Genomic DNA, 27,235 nt, shown 5'->3' on the forward strand with positions numbered 1-27,235 from the left:
GTGGAATGAACCAACCTTGCTGGAGGGAGCAGGCTGCACTGCTTATGGGATGGTACACACATACTAGGCTACATGGGGCGGGATTGTGCCCTCCCACAGCTCCCTGTGCAGCCGTGCATTTCCGTACCACTTCCTGTTTGGGCCAGTGGTCAAATACTATAATCTGGCCCTTGGTGATCATCAAGAGAACCATTAATTAAATAGCGATAGCACAAAATAACTAATAGTTCTTGTAGTTGAAAAATAAAAATCTGCTGGTGTGTCGTATGGATTAATAAAGATGAAAAGCACTATATAAATGCATCATCAGCATGATCATAGTTATTATCCCTGGGGTGTCACTGGCTCATGCCGAGTAGAAAGTCACTAGTATTGGGTAGGGGCTTTTACTTGCTGTGTTAATGTCCTTTTATTTTTTTTAAAGCCATAACATAAAGTATATATTTTCTTAGCTCGGACGCATAGTGATATGGTAGATACCCTCATGTATTGCTGTGATTTAAACAGATCTCTTTGTAAAGATTATGCATTAATTGCCATTTGTTTTTGCAATATTATTTTAAGCACAGATAATGTTTTAAAGATACACCCCTGCTCCCCTGGTACCTATGTAAATTTTTAGTAATTGTTTGGTATCAGATGTGGTGATTGCCACAAATCAGAATGTGTGTGTGCTTATGACCTTTGTTTTAATCCATTAGGCACTCCTAATAATGTAGAGCTCAAACTTGTAAGGTGCTGAGTGCCGCCTGAGGGGTGTTACATGACTAGCGCGATAGAAGATGTGGGCACTCCGTACCTTGCTGGAGGGGCTCAACATCTGGCCACGTTAGCCTGTTAGAGACAGAGAGTGGGATTTTCTAAATGGATTTTCAATGGAGCAGTTTAGGGCCATTGCAGAACGCTTTAGAAAATTTCACACTGAAGATTCTATAGCAGTGGCTCTCAAACTTTTTTACTGGTGACCCCTTTCACATAGCAAGCCTCTGAGTGTGACCCCCCTTATAAATTAAAAACACTTTTATATATTTAACACCATTATCAATTATAAACCGACCCCCAGTTTGAGAATTTTTGTTCTATAGCAACTGCCTTAATTTCTGCTGAAGCCAAGATAAATGAGACATTACTCGATATTTCATTTTATTTAGGGATGAGGCAATATATTATGGAGCCAAACTTAGTAACTCCATAATTTAAGGGGCATTTTTGATCTTGCACCCTGCTTTAACTTCCGGCCTGAAAGTTTAAATGTTTAGTTTTAAATCATGAAAGAATTTGAGGTTCATTGTACAAGACATTGTAGTTATGGGTCAGAAAAATTGTGGGTTACAGTTTTTGACAATTGCTCTTGATATGTTTTATCCACCCATAACTCCAAAATCACTTGGCCTAAAGGCTGCAGCATCGTTAACCAGTGTGAAAGAAACTCCAGGGTCTAGTTTGACATTTCTGAGGATGTAATTTGGCAACGCTGAGTTATTGTTTTAGAACATTATGGATACGGAAGACTCCATGGACCCCATGATCTCGCTGCCTCTTCCCCCTGTCCCTTTCATCCCACTGGCTACAGAGGGACCCTGTGAGGCTGCAGTGGAGTTCTCTAAACTCCCAGCTGCACGCAATAGCTATTGCCCTCACAAACTAGCCAAGGGGCCACAGGTATGCAAGAGATCTGAAGGCCCATGTACATTGTACTCAGTACAGTTCTTTTTTTTTTTTAAGTTTTGTGAGATATACTATGGAGCCATAGTAGCAATGCTAATGTTAAGATTGTAAAACCGTTCCCATTCTAGGCCTTACTTTGAGCCACCTCTTATTTTTGCAAGAGTTCATTTCTGTCTCAAATTATGCTTGCTTATGCCAGAGGAGAACTTTTTGGGGTTATTCAGACAAGCCATTTTCAGGTTATGGGACCGTAAAAAGTTAATGGTTGACTACTATGAAGTTTGTAGGGGGGGTGTGTATGCATTATGGGCCTAATTCAGAACTAGTGCCACTTAAGTCAGTGAACCCAAACCACTGTTGATCTGGTGGTTAGGGTTACCATTCGTCCGGATTCCCCCGGACATGTCTGGCTTTTTAAGCTAAAAATAGCATCCGGGGGGAATTTGTAAATGTCCGGACTTCCCCCCCATGCATAGCGCGCGCAGCTAACAGGGCAGCCGGCCGGACGGTGTCACTTACTTAGGGCTCCGACACTCAGCCAGAGAGGGCTCCTCCTCCTCCCTCCCTCCCTCCCTCCCTGCATCGCAGATCGGCTCTGGCAGTCTGGAGCTCCTCCCCCGCTGCTGGGCAGCAGCTCCGGCCGTTTCTGAGCAAGTTCACCGAGACATTAGGTGAAGAAAGGCCAACAACAAGGGGGGCAGGGGGTCGGAGAAGGGGCAGGGAGGTTCTGGAGGGGGCAGTCAAGGGATGGGGGGTCGGGAGTTCGGGGGGGCTTTCTGGGGGTGGGGGTGTGGATAAGGTTTTGGGCACTCAGGGTACAGGTAGGGGGTAGGGTCCTGGGGGGCATTTGGGGGGGGGGTCTCAGGAGGGGGCAGTTAGGGGACAAGGAACAGGGAGGCTTAGGTAGGGGTGGGGTTCTGGGGGGCAGTTAGGAGCAGGGGTCCCAGGAGGGGGCAGTCAGGGGACAAGGGGGGGGTTGGGAGTTCTGGGGGGGGGGCTGTCGGGGGGCAGGAGTGGGGAGAGGGATCGGAGCTGTCAGGGGATAGGGAGCAGAGGGGTTTAGATGTGTCGGGAGTTCTGGGGGGGGGCTGTCAGGGGGTGGGGAGTGGTTGGATGGGGCATGGGAGTCCCAGGGGTCTGTCTGGGGGTGGGGGTGTGGATAAGGGTTGGAGCAGTCAGGGTACAGGTAGGGGGTAGAGTCCTTGGGGGCCAGTTAGGATGTGGGGAAGGTCTCAGGAGGGGGCAGTCAGGGGACAAGAGGCAGGGAGGCTTAGGTAGGGGGTGGAGTCCTGGGGGGCAGTTAGGGGAAGGGGTCCCAGGAGGGGGCAGTCAGGGGACAAGGAGTGGGGGGAGGGTTGGGAGTTCTGAGGGGGGGAAGTGGGAGGGGCAGGGGCAGGGCTAGGGCAGGATGGGGCGGGGCTAGGGCAGGACAGGGGCGGGGCTCCTCCCGTCCTCTTTTTTGATTGCTGGATTATGGTAACCCTACTGGTGATATAAGAGGAGAATTAGGCACACTCGTGTGCACACACCACAAACATGTAAAACCATAGTATATAAAAAATGTGTCCACCCATTTTTAAAATATATGTATCCCAAATTAATATTAGGGCATAGATGTTTTTTCCTTTTTTGGATACACTAGTTCTTTAATTATATTAATACTAAAAAGACCAGGTGGTGTTTACACAGTTCTTAAGCTTCATGTTTACTGACGTAGAGTTTCTCTTTTTTCTAACCTGGCGTTCTCATCTTTATAAGCTAAACTGTTCTTCTGTCTTTTCTGTATTCTTGGCTTTTTTAACACAAGAATAGTGTTTTGCCATGGGAAATGATATGGAAGGAAAAATAATTCTCTCTGAATAGGATGTTTTGTCAAAGTTTTCTAAAAAGTGTCAGGACTTGGAAAAGGGATCGTATGGATTCAGTTCAGACTTTTCCCCTCCACTTATATTTTCAATTTTTTTTACATAAATAAAATTTATTGATATAAATACTAAGTCCACAAATCACCTACATCAGTGAGCAAAGAATTCCGTTTTGATAGGTCATAATACCATATGAAGTTAGTACTGTCTGAGGACTTATTAGAGTTGTGTTTTACAATAAAGGCAATTATCTAGTTAGAAGCCAAAAAAAGCTTGATGGGAGGAGGGAGGGGGAGAATTTGAAAGTTAATAATAAAAAAATCTGTTATCTTCATTCCACGTGAAAAACATAGCAATTGCACATACAATAAGAACAACAACAGTAAATGTCCAAAAAGTTTAGTGAAATTCGGAAAATAGAATTTGAAAGGAAATCACAAGAAATATTGCCTCTACCTGTCTTTTTTGCAGTTAGGTAGTTAAAGAAGATTTAGCATCCTTGAAATCACAAAAGGTAAAAAAAAAAAAAAAAAAAAATTCTGGTCTACAGTCACAGAAAGCTTAGCCAGGAAAAGAACAGACACTCTCATACCCCAAAACTAAAATTCTCATTGCAAAATCAAGTGTCCTTTTATGTGTCTGAATAGACTTTGTAAGAGCAGGAAAACCATACTTTAAAAAATTGCAGTATTTGAGATGGCCTTTGCAACCTCAAGATACTCTCATCACCCTATCATTATCAGTCAGTAAACAATCAGGTTCTATAAAGTTGCAGAGTCTGAAGATGTAGAAAGGAATCATGAACCATTTTAGAATGTGGGAAGGTATTTCAATCTCCTAACTCCACTTTTTTTTCTCAGACAAAAAAAATTGATTAAATGAGTCAGGGCCCTAATAGTCTTAAGATTTCAAGATTTAATATTATTCACTGTAATTTCTATGTTGTAATGAGTTAGGAAGTTATTTTTAATCAAGACCCCAGAAAGATTTTATACTTTCCCCTGATCTTACAAAACCTTATTTTACCAGTTTTGGTAGCATCTTCTACGTTGTCCAGTACACCAATTTTATGATCCATTCAATCCAGTTTAAACTCTGATAAAGTGTGACTTGAGAGCACAAGTTGCTAAAAAGGACTGCATTACGTGGGATGTCTAAAATCTTTTCAGATAAGTCTGGTAAGAACATTGAGTTTTCTTCTGCTGAATGAACAGCATTGCAGCCTACTGTAGCTAGTAGGGTTGACAGGGGTGAGAGCAGGATGAACCAACAGGTCCCTTGTAACACTCTTCCTTTTGACATCTGAGATGGAACATGCTTTTGGGGATGCTAGCTTCAACCACAAACACGTCTCCCCATACCCGCTGACCCATGTGTATTCTATTGATGTGTCTTGGGAGACATCTTTAATAATATAATAATAATAATAAATAAATGAACAAACTGCAAAATAGAAATGAGTCTCCTTGTAGCACACAAAGACATAAAGAATGCTGTATATCTTCATTATTTATACAGTAATAATCACATAGCTTCTGCCTGAAATGGGACTAGTAATAGCTGACAAGGATGGGGGAGAATACTTAGGGATCTCAAAACGGTCTGGAAATATGGTTTCAAAAAAGAAGGGAGGATTAAATCCATCTTCCCCCACACCTCTGATATTGTCCTTGAGGAGAAGTTGATACAGGCCACAAGGAAAGCTACTACATTAGGATTCCAAGAGGTTGAGTGCTAATTCCCAGGTGGGCCAGTTCTTCACAGTACTATCTCTCAGATTTACCAGCCCAGTTAGGAAAAGGTAGAACCAAGAAGTCTCAGGCCTTGTATATACTAAAAGGAAAAGTCGATCTAAGCTACGCAATTTGAATTGCGTGAATAGCGTAACTCAAATCGACGTAGCTTAGATCTACTTACCACGGGGTCCACACTACGCAATGTCGACGGGAGAGCAGTCGGCGGTCGATTTAGCAGGTCTTCACTAGACCCACTAAATCGACTGCCGATGCATCGATCGCTGCAGTGTCGATCCTCTGGTAAGTGTAGACAAGTCCTCACTGAATAAACTGTCTCTCAGAAGCATTAAACCAATTCAGATGTGCATCTCTTTTATGCTATATGTGAAGTAGTAGTCTCCTGTGTTATTTTGCCATCTAAACTGGCAAATAAGAGGTAATGTACCTCAAGGTGACTTCGATCCAGTAAAGGCCCCATTCAGGAATGCTTTCCAATTCAGGAGGGTACTTAAGCATATTCTTAACTTTAATCATGTGCTTCAGTGCTGCCCAGAACAGGGATGAATTTGCTAAATGGTTTCCTGAATAAGATGAAAAGAGTAAAGGCTTCAACAGTTCAGGGAAGGGGAAGCCTAAATTGATGGAGGACTCATGCCAGGGTCACTGGTAGGAGCAGTTAGCATTCAGGAGGCTGGAGCAACACAGAGGAGTCAGGCCTGGATGAGCAGGAAGTCCTGGAGCAGAAGAGGTTTTTTTCCTTAGATGATGGTAAATGGAATACACCTCTACCCCGATATAACGCGACCCGATATAACACAAAATCGGATATAATGCGGTAAAGCAGCGCTCCGGGGAGGTGTGGGGGGGGGGCCGCGCACTCCGGTGGATCAAAGCAAGTTCGATATAACGCGGGTTTCACCTATAACACGGTAAGATTTTTTGGCTCCCGAGGACAGCGTTATATCGAAGTAGAGGTGTATGTTCCTAATTTGTTTGGGTTTACACCTTGGTGGGGTCCTGCTCCATGACTGGGGCTCCTAGGTGCTACCACAATACACATCATAACAGCAGATTATGCCTGTTTTATCACCGGACAAAATTAATAAAATATGTTTTGCACATTTAAATCATGCCCATTTCCATGCTGAGGAGATAGTTTTTTGTTGCCAGTTGCCATCCCTGCTTTATAAACATAGCAGTTTCAGCAATATCAGTTGCATTAAAAGTTTTGTTTGATTTATTTATATGGTGCTCAAGTATATTAAATGTCAACAAGAACTTGACCTATGCCAAAGTTGTTATTCACACAGCTGCAACTATCCCTATAAATGAGTGATAAAGCAATAGTTGTACAAGTAAATCAACTTTCAGCTCCAGTAGCAGCCTCCTTGTATTGCTGCCTGTCTCATTCACTCATGTCCAGTTCTGTGAGAAAGTGAGCACATTTACTCTAGGGAAATCATGAGAGCTGAGGGTGTTCAGCATCTGGCAGAATCAGTCCCTGAGAAATCTACTTGCATCAGGCTGCCTTTCCTCTTATGAAACTGAATTGTCACCTTTCCTCTCAGTGTCTGAATGCAGATTTCAAAGAGAGGTGGGAGAGTGAATAAAAGGGAAGTACGAAAATAAGAATGTAAAAACAAGAGAAAGAAGTGGTGAGTACCAAGAAGAGCACCAAGGAAGAGGTGAACTAGAAATTGAAGTCCTGATTCAATGCCCAGTGGAAAGACTGCATAGACTTGAATGGGCCTTGAGTCAGACCCTTGAGGAATTGATTGTGCAAGATAGTGAGCATCTTCAGCCCTCATTCGCTTCAGCGGGAATTGAGGATGCTTAGGACACTTGGAAAAGATTTTTTAAAGGACAGTTCTTCACATAAGCCATGAAGTTTAGGCCTTAGGCTTGGAGAGTTTTGTGGGCATTGTACTGAAATTTATCACTTAGGATGAAACTGCAGGAGAAGTGTAGATGGACTGGGGAGCTCAAATCCAACCACCCAACCCAGGGCAAGGGCTACAATGCAGCCCCCTTGTGGCCACAACTCCACTTTGAGGTCACAGCCCATCTGTGCCATTTACATAGGGAATTGGGACCGTTGCCTGCCTCCATTTCATACTGTGCCACTTCTAGAGGCTGCCTTTGACTTGGGTGATTCTTCATTTACAACTGTCTCTTATCACAGGCTTCCATGTTGACTTTGGAAATAACATTAATAAAAGACTGGGCTAGATTCCTGAGAGGAATAGCTTGGTTTCTAAAATTGTAACACTTTAAAAGGTGTTCCTGTAAAACCAAAATGCAACTAGAGAGCTTTTGAAAGCTGCTGGTCTGATATGTCTCTATAGAGGCAAGCTCTACCACCTCCTGTCACTGCCTCTGCTTCACCATTCCATTACCTATCCGTTTTTCGAAAGGAAAGAAGAAGAAACTCCATACGAATGGAGTCTCAGTTTAATGAGAGGGACTTTAATTAGCATTAATGGCAGTTCCATTGGTAAGGCCACACACGTTGAGTTGAGAATATTTTACATTCTAACAATTTTAGTTATAACGTTTGAAGGATTACTTGTTTGTCTATGCAGATGACAGTTTTGAAATTCCATTTGCCTCATATATGTATAGGATAGTGTTTGAGGGCCATTTGGATAATTTTTTTGAAGTTGAGATTGAAGGTGCGCTACTGAAAGCTTGTACCTGACATGTTTCCACCATAGGGTGGGGGACAGAAGAGGCATGCACTGTGCTACATTTCCTGCTTCCCTGGTGTTTGGTCATGAATAATGTTCAGTTTATCAGCGAGTCAGAAAATAGTCAAGAGTGGTTGAGAGACATGGTAATTATTGCAAGAAAGCTCTAAATGAGGTTCTTACCATTTTCCCTTTTGCTGTATATGAATGACCTGACTTGCTTCTCTGTGAGCTGAGTATTCACAGTACATAAAATTCTTTATTTTATCCCACAGTCTGGAATTGAACGGAATAATCAACAGTATTTTTTTAAAAAACAGACCTCACTGCTTTGTGAACATTATTAGCTACTGCTACAATGTCTGCAGCCAGGCCAGATGGCTAATGTCACTTCCAGCATCAGTTCTCCACCCTCAGAGGCCCCACATCTGGGACCCACCTGCACAGACCATTCTTTCCCCCTTACTCTTGAACAGCAATTAAATGTAGTTGGGGAGGGGAAAATACATAGTCGGATCCCCACTTAATATCATAGCCCCCTTAAGGAAGGTAGCATCTTGCTTATTTAGAGTACTATTGACTGGTGGGAGGTGGTGATCGCTCCATTTGAATCTGTACGCTAAGTGCTATCAGTGACACAGAAGAAGAACAGCAAGTAGAAGTGGAGAACAGGAATTATTTAAAAAAAAAAAAAAAAAAAACCCAACACCACAAACCAGAACAGTCTTCTTTCATAATCTTGGCAGGGGTATGAATCCCATTTGTGAAGCTGGGACAGCATCAAATTAGTTATGAAAACTATAAATCAATATGAAATGGCAATCAGCATCCTCTCCTGCTTTTGTATATGCCCAACATGGAAACTTTTCTAAATGTAATCCCTGTTGTCCTGTTTTCCAGCTGATGTAAGATCTCAGGCATGCCTCTTAGTAATGGAAGCTAGAAAATAGTGCATAGAAAAACTTCTGCACATTTTACTTGGAAATATTTACAGCATTTTCTGTTTAGCATAATCGGAAGGTCTAACCTTAAATGGTTAATGTTACCATAATTTAACTGCCACAAACACTTTAAAGTCTGGCATTTTCTTTATTTTCTACTAACTGTCTATTATTTCACTGTTACTGATGTGCAAATACATCTCTACCCTAACATAAATCAACCCGATATAACACGAATTCAGATATAATGCGGTAAAGCAGCGCTCTGGGGGGGGGCGGGGCCACGCACTCCGGCAGATCAAAGCAAGTTCGATATAACGCGGTTTCACCTATAACGCGGTAAGATTTTTTGGCTCCCGAGGACAGCATTATATCGGGGTAGAGGTGTACAACTTTAAAACATACATATGGCAGAGGGACAGTGAATCAGGTTAAACCACTTTCATTTTCCAAAAACTGAATCCAGATGTTTTGCTGATTGATACAGTTTTTTCTTTTGTTTGTGAGGAACCTGCATAACTTGAACTATCAAGTTGTCAGTTTACTGAATACAATATGAGAAGTGGTTTGTAGCCTGGAAAATCGTTGGCAAGTTGTTTAAATTAATGACCGGATTTGTTTTCCTCTATACTTATGATGGTATTTCTTCAACCACTCCCTTTTTCCAAAATGGACAGAGTATATTGAGTGGGTAACATTTCCTATACATATTTAAATTAAAAATGTAAGCAGCACATAATTATACACTGAGAAAGAGATACCTTAGCTGGAAAAGTCAGATCCATATAAGGACTTTCCCAAAGACTGGGTGTGTTTGGTTATGGAGTCTTGGTCCAGTGGAAATTCCTTTCCTCCCTTCTCTCCTGCAAGGCACTAAGGATGCTACACAATCAGGATTTCCATATGATTCACTCAGAAAACTATAGTGTATGTTTTTTGCAGATCAGTTTATTGGGTATCATTCATGTACTGCTGTGGACTGTAGATAGAATATATGGGAGCAGAGAAAGGGTCAAATTCTTGCTGGCTTTTGTTCCTACTTGCTTAATAGAAAATCTGCACGCAAAAGAGGATGAAGGGTGGAAGTCTGTTACCCCTACCCTTGTCCTGGCTCCCCAGCTGCATACAATGAAGCCCTTGCCACTCCACAAAACTGCCACAGTAAGAGTCCCGGAAGGGTTGTGAGGACAAGGGGTGTTTTTCACCAGTATGCTGCTTCCATTCCCTGGCCCAGTGATGAAAATTATGTGCCCCATGTGTGCAGCTTACCTGTTCTGTAGGGGGCAGGAGGGGTGAAAACACTTCTGATCAGAATATGGGTGCACAGCAAAAGTGCTGCTTTTGTAGCAGCTGGACCTTTTGGATCCAGATCCACCATAACCAAGAACAAGGCCATCCAATTTGCTCTCTGATGTTTTCATCCAGTGTCATTACAACTGTCCCAAGTGATGAGGCTTCTGCCACGACCCGTGGCAGTCTGTTCACTAGTCTACGTTCGTACATGTAGTCTTCAAAATATCTTTGAAGCCCTTGAATCCCATGGGGTGATTTCAAGTTAGGCCTCCTTGTGTCCAGATGGCTGATATCAATGCACCTCTTTCTGTGGGCTTTGCCTGACTGCTTTGTGCTGTTCTGTCAGCATTCTGTATTCTTCCAACACAGAATCTGCACCAAGACATTGTCATGTACATTCCATGAGGGTGGAGAGACTTAAACACCTTTCTTCAAATGCACCACTTTGCATTTGGACATCAACACACTGCAAAATATCATCGTTTTTTCTAGCTGTGTGCATTTGATTTTGCATTTTTTAAAAACAGTTTGCATCCTGCATAGACTGCTTTTTGTGTCTTTTGATCTACTTTTTCCATTTTAATAAATATGAGCAAATAAATAGTTGCAACAGGAGAGGATAGGAAGAGATGCGTTAGACATGAAGGACAAATTACATGTGATTGCTGTTCTTCTTCTGTGGTGCCATATGGCTGTTGTGTGTGCCACAAAGACAAATATATACACACCCAAGATAAAGAAAATATGCAACAGGCCAAATGGGAACACTATATGGAATTTATTTTGTCAGGCTTATGGATGATATAATTCTTGAAGAGCTTTTCTTACACACCACTAACACCAAATTCCATATTTCTATTTTGGATATGGTGAGGCACTTTTTCAGGGAGTTGTGTGGGGTTTTAACTGCCTTCATCACATTGTCTTTAATAGTAGTTAGAGAGCTCAAACCCCACATAGTCATGGGAAAGTTTGTGGGTCAGTGAGGTATTCTTACCACCACAACAAAAAGCCTTAACAATGTTTTTTCTAATTTTATTTATTTACCTGAGCTCTCCTGCCTCTCTCCTGGTTGAGCCTTTCCTCTTCCAGACACTTGTTTTAGCTTTCCTGGTAGCATCCATTAGTTCCCCATATGGACTCTCCCATCTGTTTGAACATCTGTCTTGTATCCTCTGACAGCTTCCAATGCTTCCTGTGGACACACAATTAAGTTCCTTTGGCCTTCACTCCTTCCTCCTCTGCTTCTTAATATTTTGACCTGCAGTTTCTTTCAGCTTTCTCTGTTGGTCCTTGAGCTCCTGCTATGTATCTCAACTCCCCATGCCAGTTACCAAACTCCCCCAGCTGATTTGTGACTTATCCATCTGTTCCCCCTGCTAGCGAATGCAGCTATGATTATTCAAACTTCAAAATGCCTTCTGCGTACCCAAAGGCAAAGTAACTTGGTACTAAACTTGTCAAGGATAAAAGTAGGTTGGTTATCAAAGCAGTTTTATTCTATCCACCAACCTAGGACCTTGTCCATCTCACATTGAGGTCAGTGAAAAGATTCTTTGGGAGTTGGACCAGGCACATAATTCTATACCAGTAGTTCCCAAACTTGTTCCGCCGCTTGTGCAGGGAAAGCCCCTGGCGGGCCGGGCCGGTTTGTTTACCTGCCACGTCTGCAGGTTCGGCCAATTGCGGCTCCCAGTGGCTGGAGTTCGCTGTTCCAGGCCAATGGGAGCTGCTGGAAGTGGCGGCCAGTACGTCCCTCGGCCCACACCGCTTCCAGCAGCTCCCATTGGCCTGGAGCAGCGAACCGCGGCCACTGGGAGCCACGATCGGCCGAACCTGCGGACGCGGCAGGTAAACAAACCAGCCCGGCCCGCCAGGGGCTTTCCCTGCACAAGCGGCGGAAAAAGTTTAGGAACCACTGTTCTAGACAGACACATTGGATGCATGAGGCTGTGTGCCTACATATTGAATGGTCCTGATGGCATCCAGGAAATCAAGGTGAAGCACAAATATCTTGTGATGGAAGGTATAGTATAAATGGAAAGCTGAATTCTGTTACATTTTACATACTTCATGGATCACACCAGGCTTTAATAATTGAAACAGTATCCAGCATGTTCCTCAATAAGATTTTGTTCTGTTGAGAGATACTTTAATAGAAGGAAAGTTCTGCAGATTTTCATGAAGCTTGAAGTTTGATTTCAAGTCCATTAGGGCAATGGTTCTCAACCAGGGGCCTTCCAGAGGGTACATCAACTCATCTAGATATTTGCCTAGTTTTACAACAGGCTACATAAAAAGCACTAGCGAAGTCAGTACAAACTAAAATTCATACAGACAATGACTAGTTATACTGAAATGTAAGTACAATATTTGTATTCCAATTGATTTATTTTATAATTATATGGTAAAAATAAGAAAATAAGTAATTTTTCAGTAATAGTATGCTGTGACACTTGTATTTTTATGTCTGATTTTGTAAGCAAGTAATTTTTAAATGAGGTGAAACTTGGGGTACATAAGACAATTCAGACTCCTGAAAGGGGTACAGTGGTCTGGAAAGGTTGAAAGCCACCGTCTTAGGGAAAATCATGCTGTTGGATGGTGTCAAGTGGGTTACATATATCTCCATGTTCTGATGGAGGTGTGGGGAGGAAAGGTAGAGGGTGTGCCTGGCTGTATCATGCCTATCTACAGTGTAAAAGCTATAAGGATACTGAAACATCGTCAAATACCACAGCTGGTCATTTCCATATTTGTAATGCTTAACTCCTATTCACAATAACTTTCTGGTTGTGTCGATAAAGTTTAAAATAAGATTCATGTTTAAAAAACAAACAGCAAAAAGCCACATTTATATGCTGGCTGCATACGGTTTTCTACAGCACTAAGGCCCTAGTAGTTTCCACAGAACATTCCCAGCATCAATTGCAAACAGTTTTCTATAGCTCCAGGCACTTGAGTTCCTTAAGAGAGGGGAACCTTTGCTGCTTCTCTCCCGCAAAGATCTCCAGACTCCCCTCTGCTGTGAAGCTTAGGAATTTCCCCAGGAAAAAGTTTTCTGGAGCGGGAGAAGCTGCACTGAGTTCCTGGGCTCTGTTGGAGAGGGAAGGCTGCTATTGTAGAGTAGTTCTTTAGAGTTTCCTTTTTATGTAAGCAGGCCCACCTCAGCTGAGCCAGGCTGGGGCTTTGTCACCCGTTTTTATACACCTCACTTTGTAAGTGCTAAAGTTTGAAGGAGCTATGTCTTGCGGCTGAAGCACACATCTTCCTCAGGTAGAAGCTAGGTTGAAACAGAAAACTTGAAGGAGCTCAAGAGGATAGGGTTACCATCTGTCTGTATTTCCCCGGACATGTCCAGCTTTTGCGTCTCTAAACAGCCGTCCGGGAGGAATTGGTAACAAGGTTAAAATGTCCGGGGTGTTTTTCTCCCTCGCCTCCCTCCCTTCCATGCAGAGTACGGCTGCTGATTGGGCGGCTGGGCCGATTGAGCCACTCGATTGGCCTCCAGCAGCCAGAGCTCCTCCCCTGCTCCCCCTTCCCTCTGTCTGCAGCCCTGTGTAACATACAAACCGACCCACCGGGTAGCGTGTTTTGCCTACACGTGGAGCCAAAATGGTAAGGGGAGTCTGGGGGGGGGGCAGTCAGGGAGCAGGGGAGTGTTGGATGGGTCCCCGGCCTCCACCTGTCACCCCCCCACGTGTCCCCCCCACCCATGGGGCCCCTCCTCCCTGCCTGCCTGCCTGCCTTTCCCTTGCCTGCTTGTACTGCCAGAGCCAGCAGCAACTGCTGTCTGCTGCCCCCGGGTCCTGGCGTCCCCCATCCACTAATGGGAAGACAGGCTGCCCTTACCCTGCCCTTCCACCCTAGCCCTGAGCCTCTCCAACGCCCCAAACCCCTCAGCCCGAGCCCTCATCCCCCCGCACCCTAATCCTATGCCCCAGCCCTGAGCCTCCTCCTGCATCATGAACCCCTCAGCCCCAGCCAGAGCCCTCATCCCCCCATACCGTAATCCTCTGAGCCCCCTCCTGCATCATGAACCCCTCATCCTCAGACCCACAGCCCTCACCCTTGCATCCCCTCCTATCCCCAAACACCCTCCCAAACCCCCTCCCCCCTTCTCACACACACCCTCCTGCTCTCAAACTCCCTCCCACAGCCTGCACCCCCTCCCTTTGCACTGCCTCCCACCCCCAAACTCCATCCCAGAGCCTGCACCCCTCACCCCCTCCTGCACACCCACCCCCTACCCCAGCCCGGAGCCTGCACCCCAGACCTCCTCCCCCCACCCAACCCCCCTCCCAGAGCCTTAGGCAGGTGGGAGGAGGGTTCTGGGCACCACCAACATTTCTACAACCCTGCCACCCATGTGAGTGGATAAGGGTCGGGGCAGTCAGGGGACAGGTAGGATCCTAGGGGGGCAGTTAGGGTGAGGGGTTCTCAGCCAGGGGGGACAAGAAGCAGGGGGGGTTGGGGTTCTGAGGGGGGCAGTCAGGGAGTGGGAAGTGGGAGGGAGTGGATGGGGGCGGGGCTAGGGCGGGGCTTCCCTCCCCCCCGTGTCGTCTTTTTTGATTGTGGAAATATGGTAACCCTACAGGAGGGTCAAGGGTTGCCTCTTTTCTTCTCCGTGATCTTGGGAATGGATAAGCTCACCCTTGGTACCTGGGTTACCTGGCTGACTCCCCTAGCTTGTACTACTCTGCATGGTTTCTAGCTCTAGGGACACAGGGGATGCTGCAGAATAATCCGCAGTGGAGTGACAGACAAGGGAGCTGGCACTAGGCAGCCCAGGGACCCTGGAGATCAGGTTGAGTCTACAACTGTAGAACTTCAGGAGAGCTCAGTTGAGGAAGGGGACCTTTATCTCCCAATGCCCTGAGGAGCTGCTAAGGTTTCTAGAGGCCCTGACTACAGACCTTCTGAAGTCTGCAAGAGACTCCAAGTGCTGCCTCGTGGGGTTGAAGTGCTTTTAATTTCATCCCTAATAAAGACATTGGGACTTTGCTTTAACTGAAGAACTCAACAGAATCTTAACTATGTAGAGCCTCCACCGGGGCTCCGTAGTGATCTCTAACCACTAGTCCTTCCCTCCCAGAATGACTTGTAATGTTCAAAGCCCTTGAGCAGCTTCAAACAGACACCATTTTTTGTTGCTAATCAACGTATCAGATAAATGTTCCCTTCTTTCCTCTGAAGCATAGATGTTCCTTCTTCCCTTCCCTCTTGCTCTGCCCTCCCCCCAAAACAAAGTAATGGCAGACTTAATCCCAGGGTGGGCAGTCTTGCACTGGTAACTGGTTTAAGGGCCAGTATCTTGTGGGCTGAGGGTTAGATCCTGGCTCTTTTATCTCACTGCTCCAATGGGTACACCCAGCACTTGTTTCTGGCTCCAAAAGTTCCAGTGATTTTGGACTTTAAAAACTGTGCCACTATTATATGTAGAAAGTTATTTTAGGTAATTTCTCTAATGCGCTAGGTACCTGTGTGGACCTATCATCATAGCATTGAGTGTCTTCCAAGTAGAAATAACAATAACTCTTTCTTCCCTCACAGCCTGTAATAAGAGAAATAGTTTGATTCATTTTTATAGGTTTGGTTTAATTTTCTGTGTGTTCTTGTGTGTAAATTGTATGCACAAAGAACTTATTGAAGGGAAGTTAAAGGAATGAGTTCAGGTGTGGAAGTGTTGACACTCACAGTGATTAACTCTTGCAGGATTCAGTTTTGCAAGTTATGTGATGTGCAGAAGACATCAGACAGTGCTCATAAATGTTTGTCGGAATTTGTTTGGTGTGACCCACATAACTCACTAACTGCGTTGTCACTTGTGAGTTGGTAAAACCTTTATACCACACCATTGTGTATTATGTTAATACATTGCCAATTTTAAAATCATGATTGGATGTTTTTCTAAAAGATAAACTTCAGTTCAAACAGGAATTATTTGGGGGAAGTTCTGTGGCCTGTATCATACAGGTCAGATTTGAGATGATCACAGTGGTCTTTGTGGCCTTGGAATCAATTGAATATAAGTAGGTAGTAACAAAATAAAGTTTTGCTTGGCTTGCTGCAGTCCATAGAAATGCAGCAGTTATTACAGACGAATGCTATTATTTAGGATAAGATTCCCAGGCCCTTCTAAATACTTGTATTTATTTATGTCAAAATCTTGTTATGTCAATTATCTACATGTTAATAACAACTAAGAATACTTAGCATAGTACCTTTTGTTTTAAAAGTGCTTTACAAACATTGACTAATGATCTCGATACCCTTTTTAGGCTTCTAGTATTGAGTTTAACAAAGTCCCTTTTTTATTTCACCAGGGGACCAGGCAAAGAACTTAAGCACCTGCTAAGCTTTAAGTATATGAGTAATCTTTTTGAAGTCAATGAGGACTACTCAGGTGCTTAAAGATAAGCAGGTGCTTAAATACTTTGCCTAACTGGGTCTTAAGGGCACATTCCAACTCCCATTAAAATCAATAGAAGGACTCCCATTGACTTTAATAGAGGTTAGACCAGGCAGTTATGAGTTCTCTAGAAAGAAATCAAAGCATGCTTTATAGCAGTGGTTCTCAGCCTATTTATCATTGTGGGCCGCATATGCAGCTCTGTGGGCCACATCCACACAATATATGAGGATGTCACATGGGCCGCAGCTATGTGCTGATTGGGCTGTGGGTTGAGAATCACTGCTTGCTGTTAAACTGCATATCTAAAGTAAGACTTGACTAATGTTTGGTCCAGTGTATTGTGTACTTATAACAGGACCCCTGTGCACCACAGAAAGGTGTATGCCTGTAAAATGAGATTGGAGTTTTTTCACCAGATTTTAAAAATATTTTATATTTTCTATATTTTAAATATTTTGTATTTTTAAAATCTGTTTGGTAAAAAAACCTCCAATCTCTCATTTTTTTTGTAAATGTGCTGGGCTTGATGGTGCTGTCCTGGTGCAGAACAAATCTGCACCAGAGACTATGGGCATCTGGCCTGAACCACTGTGACTCCATGGCATCTGGTGGGAATTTTGGTCTTTTTATTTTTTTTAACTTTCCATTAAATAGATGACTTCCATCCAACGATTCCCAGAGGCTTTGCAAATATTAATGAATTTATCCTCACAACACTGAACTGCATAGTGGCTCATAGCTATATAGCGCTAAAGGCAGCATGGTCTGGTGGTTAGAACATTGACCTTGGACTTGGATTCAATTCACGGCTCTGCCACAGATTTCCTCTGTTGCCTTTGTCTCCCTTGCCTCAGTTTCTCACTTGTGCAATGGGGATAATACCTCACATGGGTTTTGTGAGGATAAATACAGTCAAGAGTTTGAGGTGCTCAAATGCTACTAAAGGGGACCATATACGTACAATAGATAGATATGTATTATTGTCCTTGTGTTATAGAGGGGAACTGAGGTGCAGAGAAGCTAACATGACTTGCACAGTCATGTTAAGTCTCCCAGATCCAGGAAATGAATCCAGATTTACCAAATCTCCATGGAGTAGTTGGGTTTGAGGTTTGGGTCCATTATTTTTTCTATTCTCCATCAACAATAACAACAAAACAAGAGCAGCAAGAAATTCTCAGCCAATAAATAAAATATACGACAGAAGTAAAGAGAACAACAGCTAAATGTTGATCTGTAATCGAAAGTCACACACAAATGAAATTCCTGCTACTTTTAATACAGGGCCGTAAATGCTACAATCCCACTCCTTGCCAATCTCACACTGGGAACCCATACAAGGTCAATAACTGAGGGACTGTGGATCCAGACTAGCGTTCATGTAAATATACTCAAACCCTAACAAACTGATTTTTAGCAAATGAAATCCCTGATCAAAATTGACAGAGGGCAAAGGATTTATGCTATCAGTTAATTTACTTTATAAGAGGAACTGAATACATGGGGAAATGTGGTTGGCCATGAGGATGCTAAGCTACACAGGTGTCCTGAACCCACTGCACATCTATAGTTGCAAACCCTTATTCATGCAAGTGCTCCCATTGATTCAAATGGAAATACATGGCTGAGTAGGGGCTACTTGCATGAGAAAGGGGGTTGCAGGATTGGGCCCATAAGCATGGCGAGAACATCTGGAAACTGGGAGGGAAAGCTGAGCGGGAGTTTATGGGAACATATATCTGTTAATTAGGCAAGTTACAGTGGTTATGGTGACCCGTTAAGATGGCATGGGATGTCAAGGAAGAATGGAGTTATGATTAAGGTATGGTTCTGGGAACGAGGAATGAATGGATGGATGTTTTCTCCTTTCCATTATTTTTCATTGTTGAACACCCTCTACACTTCCTCATTTCAGCCAAAAGCTGATGAGCCCAAAGGTCACAGTGAAGCAAGCTGTTCTCAGAGATTCCTGGCCCAACTGGTGTAGGGATCTCATGTTGCAGGATTGCTAGCCCAGTTTTGCAGATGCAAATGGTACTGCTAAAGAGCCAAATTCATCTCTGGTATGAGCCCATTGAAAACCAGTTGACTTACACACCAAGAATAAATGTGACCCCTTAACTTTGGGTATTTATCTAAATCAGATCTCCAAACCCTACTGCTGTTGATCCCTTGGATTGTTGTTGTTGCAAGCTATCGGTTTGAACATGGAGACTTGTTCCATATACTGTACATAGAGAAGCATGTTTGACTTCTTTAAGTAATGAAAAACTGCAGCATGGCACAGATTAAATCCATTCAAGACAACCAAGAAAAGAGACGTATGTGCAAGTCAATGAGAGGGGGAAAAAAACCCAACATATACAAGCCCTATAGTGTGCACAGCATAAGATTTTTTGGCTGGCACTCACATGATTTTATTCAAGGGCTGGGAAAGAACTATGATTAGTTAAAAGCTTCGGCAAAGTCTGGAGGGAGTGCTCTAAAGAGTTGGGAGCTGCACAGAGGTGACTGTAACTCCTCTAGCAATTTCAGACTATTATTCTGTAGCTCAGGACAAAAGCCTTTTCTTTCCCTCCGTGTTCAAAGAGACATTTGTCTTGAGATGTTGCAGCTGTGGGCTGTGGGATTGCTTGTTTGAAGATACTCCTTCGTAGACGAGAGGAGAGTCAGCGCACTGAAAGTGGTAGTATTTTATCCTGTGTGGGGTTTCTTTTCCCCCCTCTTCTCCCTCCCTCCCTCCCTCCGCTGCTACCATGTGCGGTTTTTAATAAGAAGAAGAATGTGGAGGCAACATTTTCCAGGCAAGGGGAAATTTCCTGTTTCTTTTCTGTTTGTTTAATAAAGTGTGTAGTTGACTGTAAAACTGTAGCTACTTTGTTGTGAATGTGTAATTCAATAGATTGTCGGGCTTGCTTCTTGATACACTTTTATATAGTGCAAGTGAACATGTTTAAAGCTTTTTTTTTTTAATAGCTGCGTGGCGTAGGCAACTGAGATTAATAAGTATTAGGCAAATGGCTTCTGCTTTTGTTTCTGTGAGATAGTACCAGCCGACTTGCGGTCACACAAAGACTGCCATTTAGCAGGGAGCACTCCCTAATTCTCTTGGCAGGGGTGCCACTGGAATCGGATACAAGTGGGTGGCAAAGGGGAGGAGCTGCAAAAGAAGACAAGCAGGCTTTGTGTATTAAAAATGAAACAAAAGCACTTTATACACTGAGCTGGGTGCAACAAGCTGTGCTGCTTGTGAATCGGGGTGGAGTTTGAGTTCTCAGTGTTACAGGGAAAGGGTTTTTTTCTTTCTCCTCCCTTCCTTAAAAAGCTGTCCACTGAAATGCTGGAAGAAGTCCAGAGATAGCAGGGAATGCCCCAAAATATATATAATGAACAGTGCTTGGGTCAACTTTGCAAGCTTTATTATGATTTATCTTCAAATCAAAAAACTTCAAAGGAGTGGAAAGCTTTTTAATGTTATACATCCCGGTATATTTTTATAATATATTTCCTTGATGATAAAGAGCGCTAATCTCACTAGAAAAAGAGACATTGCATGTTCTCCATCTCTGTTTGTGGCTCCCTCTTATTTGTAGCTACGTGCCCATGAATTGAGACAGAACTGTGCGTTTTTTACAGTGGGGATAACTCCTTGTTTTATGTGCTTAATAACTCTTCATAGATTAGCTCTGTGCTTTATATTATTTTATATGCTGCGTTTCCATTCCCCGTGTTCCCAACACTTACGTGCTAGAGGAATGTGCTGCAGAATTAAAGGTTTAAGGCCCATGATTTAAACCCTGAATGGGAATTTTTAGTGGGGGAATTTTTTAATTACTTTCTGATTTTTTTTTTTTGCTTATCAGATTCTTAATGAAGCAGTCATATGTGTCAAATGTGTTGCATAAGTTAAAAGAAGGAGAAAAATTATATGACGTTTGAGTCCATAAATTTGATTTTCCTGTGTCCCAGCAGTTTGGTTTGAGTTTGTGTATAAAATATATGCATAACAGATCTGTAAAGTTTATATACAGAGTCATAGAGCTACAACTAGATAGATACAAAAAATGAACCAGCCAAGGAAAATATATTGCTCTGTATGATTTAACTTGCAAACCTGTCAATGGTTTTTATTAAAATGTAATTACTGTACATTATGCACTTCATCTCATATTGATCTGCTTCAAAACTTTCTTTCCCTGTCAAATTGAAGTCAATTACTTCATTGTAGTAAGAGAAAATGAGAGCCATTCTTCTAAATATTTAGCACAATCTCCAGCTCACATTCATCCTGGGCAAGTGTATTTTTGTCTGTAGACTAGCTTGACATGTCTAAGGAGCCTATGTCATCACACACAATTACATCCGTAATCCCAAGAAAAGACACAGATGTCATGTTTCCAAAAAATAATAATTCTTGTGACCTACAAAGTCACTTACGTAATGATAGGATGATAAAACAGTTGGTTGGGAAGCGTTTCAGTTTAAGTGTCCAAGTTTCAGATAGCCATTGGTTTTGTTTTACTTGTTACGTTATTTGAGAAAATAATTACCCAACCTCGTCTTGTCTACATCACTGTTTGTAAATAGTTCTTACCCTGCATAGGCAGCAAGCTCTGATTATGTTTGGCTGAGAAACACATTGGCCAGCACATGGTGTAAATCTCAGTGACTACTAAAGCCATTGTCCAGGTGGTGATGTAACTATTTACACTGTGCCATTTGCCTGTGTAGCATATCCTTTCTTTGCCATAACAATATGAGGCTGTCATTATGTGATGGTCTAGGCTTGGTTACACCTTAGTAACAGTTAATCAGTGTTGTGATTAAGTTGCTTATTAAATAGGAAAAGTGATGAACCTCGCTGAAGAATAATGCTTCACTTATGGATGGTAAGCATTTGAGATTGATACATGTTTTATTCTTATCTGCTTATGGCAAGCTTCTTTCACTCATCCAAATCATCTCAGCTCTGTACCATCCAAAGTGACACAGTTGCACTTCCATCTGGATAAAATACTGCAAGCATGATGTATTACTTCCAGTAAGTGCAAAAGGAAATCTCAATAGAAAAAAGGCAACCTGTTTAGAAAAACGTTCATGTTACATTTTGAAAATATTTCATCAGAACTTCTGTTTGTTTTGGGTTTTATTTTTTTAAATCCCAGTCAATAAAACAATATCTGAGAACCATTAAACATATTTCTGCTAAATTTGCCTATGCCCAGGGTTTATTTCTCCCCCCCTTCCCCCAAACAAGTATAACAAGTTTTTAATCAGTATTCAATACATACCAGTGCAGATTCCTCCCTGGGGTAAGTGAGTTGGCTTCAGTGGAGTTCTGCAAAGCATGATTTTGGCTCATTGTGTTTCAGTCTGTCTTTCACATATTATTTGATGTAGATCTTGCTAATGTTGTTCACCTGACTGAAATCTGGATAACAATGCATGTTTAATTTTTTCATTTTTTTTTTAAATCAGCGTGGTGGTGTTCTCATTAGTTTCCTTCCCTGGTTGTCATTTTTTGGCATCAGGGTTACACTGACACCACTTTTGGCCTTTTCCACAGCAGGATATTGCCATGTTGACCATTATCCAGGAAGCCAGTGCTGCAAGTGAGAGATCTTAGTTTCATTCAGCAAACGATCCCCCCTTTTCTGGGTTCTTTTTTTATCTGCTTTTTGAATAGCTGTAGAGTCACAGACTATAGCATTTGTTCTGTAATGCTCTTTGTTTAGGTATTTATGACTTCCCCTGTGACCCTCCTTAACTAGTCACAGGTCTCCACTTTAGAAAGGAATGGGAAATGTAATTTGATTTTTCACAGTTAAAATAACTCCATTGACTTCTCCACGATAAAATAACCCAGCGCTTGTCCAAATAATCATCATAAACGATTACTGTAATAACTAGTAAATTGATATGTTTGGAACTTAATGTAGCAGGGAGATGACTATCAGATCTAGATGTACTGAAGACCGTCATTATTTCCATCACCACCTGAATAATATAGTAGAGTAACTAGGTAGAACAGATGTGTTCTTAACCTAGACAGAAAAAGAAAATCAAAAAAGATTCTGCCTGGTTCCTCTATCAGACAGGCATCTCTTATGGCCAGCATTTTAAAAAATGGCCTCTTATATTTTTGAGGGTCAAAATTAGAACACATTGGGCCTGCAATTTCAGAAGGGCTGAACATCCACAACTCAAATCAAGGTTAACAGGAGCGATGGGTATTTACAACTTCTGAAAATCAGGCCTAAGGTTGCTTAAGTTAAATACCCAGAATTAGCTGCCATCTTTGAAAATTTGAACCCAGAACACTTAATGCCATAGGTCAGAGATCCAAAGTACTATGCTCCCCAGATACTGATTTATTTAAAAAAAAAGTTACTATTTCATCCAGTGATTTCCAAGCACTTTACAAGTGTTAAACCTCAGACCCCTGTGACATAGGTAAATAGGATACCCAGGCCTCTATGAAATATTCACAATGAAATTTGGAAAATCTCAATGTTTGAGGGCTTAGCATTGTATACCATTGGAAATGGGACCATTTCTGAATGATTCTTTTTAACAAAATTCAAAATTTCCCAGTAAAAACCTCCGTTTTTGAAATGTCATTGCAGTGTACGTGGGGAGGGGGGGGGTTTCTCTTTCTTAAAAGCCATGAAAGCTCGCATGTTTTGGTGCCAGTCCTCCATTTTACAAAGCTATCACACAAAATTAATTTAGGGCACTTAAGCACATGCATACTGAGACTACTCTTATGCGTAAAGGCACACATGTTTGAAGGAGACGGGCTTTACTGGACTGTGAAATTGCCTGGAATTATACTGTGAAAATATTTTTGCAACATTTTGTGAAAAAAACAACAACAAATTAAACACTGTCACAGAACCCTAATTATATCACCATTCTACATACGGATAAACTGAGGCTTAGTATCTTTTAAGGGACTTATCCAAAAATGAAACAGTGAGTCATTGGCAGAGCTAGGTATAGCACACAGGAGTCCTGGTTCCTGGGTCCCCATTTGCCACAATCGCTTGTTGGTTAACCTCAGCTTAAAAAGAGAAGAGGCTGAGAACATGTAGTTGTAGAAAAGGCAGCTCAGTTTAACAGACACACAGTTACATCTTGAGTGCAAAATAAACGTGTGGGAAAAATTCTTGTAAGTGGATCCATGTAAGAATAACAAAAACCCTCTGAGCTGTTTCCTGGCTGCTGTCACTCCCAGCTCTGGTTGCACATGCTCAAGAAGGAATCCTGAAGATTTCCCACAGCAGCTGGCGTAGGGGAGTTTAAGGTATAGTCCCCATATGTGCACACAGATTCCTCTCACCTGCTCCAAACGCCAGTTTGCAATGTGTGGTGCAGAGACAGAAGAGAAACAGTTACTCTGACTTATAATATTGCTACTGATTTCATGAACTAAGATGTGTGTGTAGGGCATGTCCCCCACTCAACCCTAATGATACACATTTGTACAACAAAAGAGATTCCTATTCAAGAACTGTTTGATCTATGTCTCTTGGTTGGCTCTTCCCTTCCTTTTCCTTTTGGGGTAAACACCTGTTTGTTTATGGAATGATTGTTGTCCAGAGTCTATTTTCTGAGGTAGAGGAATGCTAGAGTCTTTCCTCAAAAACTGCAATTTTAAAGGCCTATACAAACATATAGAGTGAAATTCTGACCCCATTGAAGTCAGGGCTTCAGTGGGGCTGGGATTTCAGTGTTGAACAAATTAGTTTGCACACACTCAAGAAAACAAAACTGGGGAGTCTGTCTTATTTGTTGACATATATAGTACTTGAAATATAAGGATATCCTAGCAAAACCTAATTCTAGGGCCATATTCTGCTTTCACTTACACCTGTGTTGATCAGGAATAACTGCACTGGAGTTAATGGAGTGGCACCAGTAAAAAAAAAAAAAAAAAAAAAGTGTGAGATCAAAGTGAGGAGCCCTATCGTAATAGTAGTTGGAGTTGGAAAATGCATGGTAGATCAGGGTGGGGCACCGATGTATTTCCCTAATAGAGAATGTATCAATAATCAACTGATACCTATGCTGAGTCTCCCAGCATCCTGCTCGTCCAGCCAAACTACTTCCTAAAGCTTCAAATACAATAAACTTGTGTTGTATGCAGCCACTTCCCACTTGACACTGAAACCAAGTTCAAATAATACCCAAACAGGAGCAACTATAGACTGAGAAGTGTTTATGTCCTGCTGATCTAACAGTAAAACTCCTTTTGATTGCAGGTATTCGCCCACAAATAATGAATGGCCCTATGCATCCTCGTCCTTTGGTGGCTTTGTTAGATGGAAGGGACTGTACAGTGGAGATGCCAATTTTGAAAGACTTGGCTACTGTTGCATTCTGTGATGCACAATCAACTCAGGAGATTCACGAGAAGGTAAATTTAACTTCTGTAACTTCATTGAGATGTTTTTGAAGGGGAAAAAGATGCTTGTCCTCTTTAACAGCGTATTTATTTTCCTGTATGGGTGCTGCATTTTAGTGTGATGAACTGACCATACTTCTAAAAATATCTGTGGCTTACTACTCAGTAGAACTGGCTGGAAATCAGGATGTAATTTTCATGGATATTTCAGGAGGGTTTTTGTTTTGTTTTTTGTTTGGCTTTTTTGCATCAAAATTTTAATTAAAAAAATGCCCTCAACATTTCTAATTTCGAAGTTTTTCAGACAACTCTCACATTTAGTGTGGGGTCCTACGATGCTCAACTCAGTGGCATCGGTCTGTCTGTTTGGATGTAAACTTTTGAATGTTCCACCCAATCAATTCCAAAATTTCAGGGAAAATTCTAGGTGTCAGTGGGCAGAACTCTGTTGATTTTGGAGAAAATCAGTCAACTGGAAGAGGGAAATGGGGGACCCATGTCGCTCCTGGAATCTGGTTAGCACACACATCAGCTTCAACCAAGTCTATACTTGTATCAAAGAACTGGTTATTGGCAGCATTAATACCTTGCAACCTAACAGCATCCCCCATCTCAGCTTGGCCCATCCTCCCAATAGAGTTTAAAATGTTGACAGCTGGAATGATTTACCTCCCCAGACAGAAAGAAAAAAAATAATGGCGAGGGGGGAAGGAGGACACACACCCAGCCTCTGGCATGGGAGGAAATGGATGATCTCAGTATGGGAGAATTGAGGGACCCCAGAATGGGAGAATTGGGGACTCACAGAGCTCTGACTGAGGGGTGGGGGAATTTCAGGGAGCCCCTGAAATAGAGGGGTAAGGAGGGTGGCACACAGGGAGCTTGTGGGGGAGAAAGAAGGAATGCAAAGACCTTCTGATGTGTGCAGTGAGCTCAGCCTACATAAGTAACAGTGTGCGACCCTCTAGTGTAATAAATACTTGTATAATACCAAGGGGAGCACATAGAAATGCTCACCAGTTACATTTCTTATTGTATAACTGGACTTTTTCCTAAGCTTGTTCCAGTGTATAAGATCTCCTCCAAGTCAATGTGGCATTAATTGCCTATAGAGCTCTAGTGCAGCGTCTCCTCTAAGGATGAAGCATCTCACAAATACTGGACCTTACCTTAGAGTGTGCCCTCAACTCCTGTTAACTCCTGCCACAGTCAAGGGTGTACAGCACCACAAGCTCAGGAGGGTCAGGCCCATTGTTTCCATTGTACACTACTGTAACAGTTGTTCCCAGTTCTTCCCCACCTAAATGACTAGGATTTTCGGACATCTTTTTGTTCTGTTTCAGGTATTAAATGAAGCCGTTGGGGCAATGATGTACCACACTATCACCCTCACCCGAGAAGATCTAGAGAAGTTCAAGGCCTTAAGGGTCATCGTTCGAATAGGCAGTGGCTATGACAACATCGATATCAAAGCTGCAGGGGAGCTCGGTATGTGTCCATTCTGTGCCAATGGCCCCTCTGCCATTTGTTTGTTTCTCTTTAAATCAACACAGGTGACATTGTTTCTTACCTGCATTTGATCAACGTGGCATGTCAGACCAAGTTTTCAAGTGGGTTTTGACTCAGCCCCTAAAATTGTGGGTGCAGTTTTGTGTGTTTTAAGATGTTGCATGCAAAAGAACATGACTGCGAAATACACAAAAGCGTGGACAATTGCAATTTTAGAAACTGCTTTTTTAAACTTGCCCCAGTTAGAAATATATATATATATCCACCCACAGCACAAAAAAATGAGATTGATGTATGTTTTAGATTGATTTTATTAGTTCTGTGGGGTGTTTTTCTTATTCTTGTTAGTATTTATTTCTCCATCATGTTTAATTTGTATCTGCATAATCAAATAGTCAGAAACTACCATCTACAGTTGCAGGCACTTTTTTTTGCAATCACCAGTTGAATAGTTATGGGTCTGCCCAAGTTGCATGCAAATGCAGATTGCTTGCGGAACTCTGGGGATTTGCACATACAAATAACTGGGTGAGCTAAATTGCATGTGCTGAGACCCCTTTTGATAATTTAGTCCAAAGAATGCAATCCATCAAGAAGTACCATGACAGCATTGCTCAAGATTGCTTGTATTAAAGATTTTCTCTCAGGAAAATAAGAACAACAGACATTTAGACCCTTAGATAATTCAGGTAAAATAGTTTCAAATAGCAGAGT

The 27,235-nt window shown here is 42.4% G+C and overlaps 1 protein-coding gene across 5 annotated transcripts in view; it reads left to right on the top strand.

The window, feature by feature from the left end:
• The window catches only part of CTBP2 (C-terminal binding protein 2), a 225,327-nt gene that overhangs the window by 167,840 nt on the left and 30,252 nt on the right, over positions 1-27,235 (top strand). For 4 of the 5 annotated variants that reach the window (XM_054034398.1, XM_054034397.1, XM_054034399.1 and 1 more), the window contains 2 exons: positions 24,870-25,024; positions 26,356-26,500. In XM_054034398.1, the coding sequence (XP_053890373.1) occupies positions 24,870-25,024; positions 26,356-26,500 (300 nt within the window). Of the gene's footprint in view, positions 1-19,113; positions 19,410-24,869; positions 25,025-26,355; positions 26,501-27,235 lie in introns of those variants that run through there. The other variant, XM_054034400.1, reaches the window with a different exon arrangement.

This window comes from Malaclemys terrapin, chromosome 7, assembly GCF_027887155.1.
Source record: "Malaclemys terrapin pileata isolate rMalTer1 chromosome 7, rMalTer1.hap1, whole genome shotgun sequence".
In the NCBI taxonomy this organism is placed as follows: domain Eukaryota; kingdom Metazoa; phylum Chordata; order Testudines; family Emydidae; genus Malaclemys; species Malaclemys terrapin.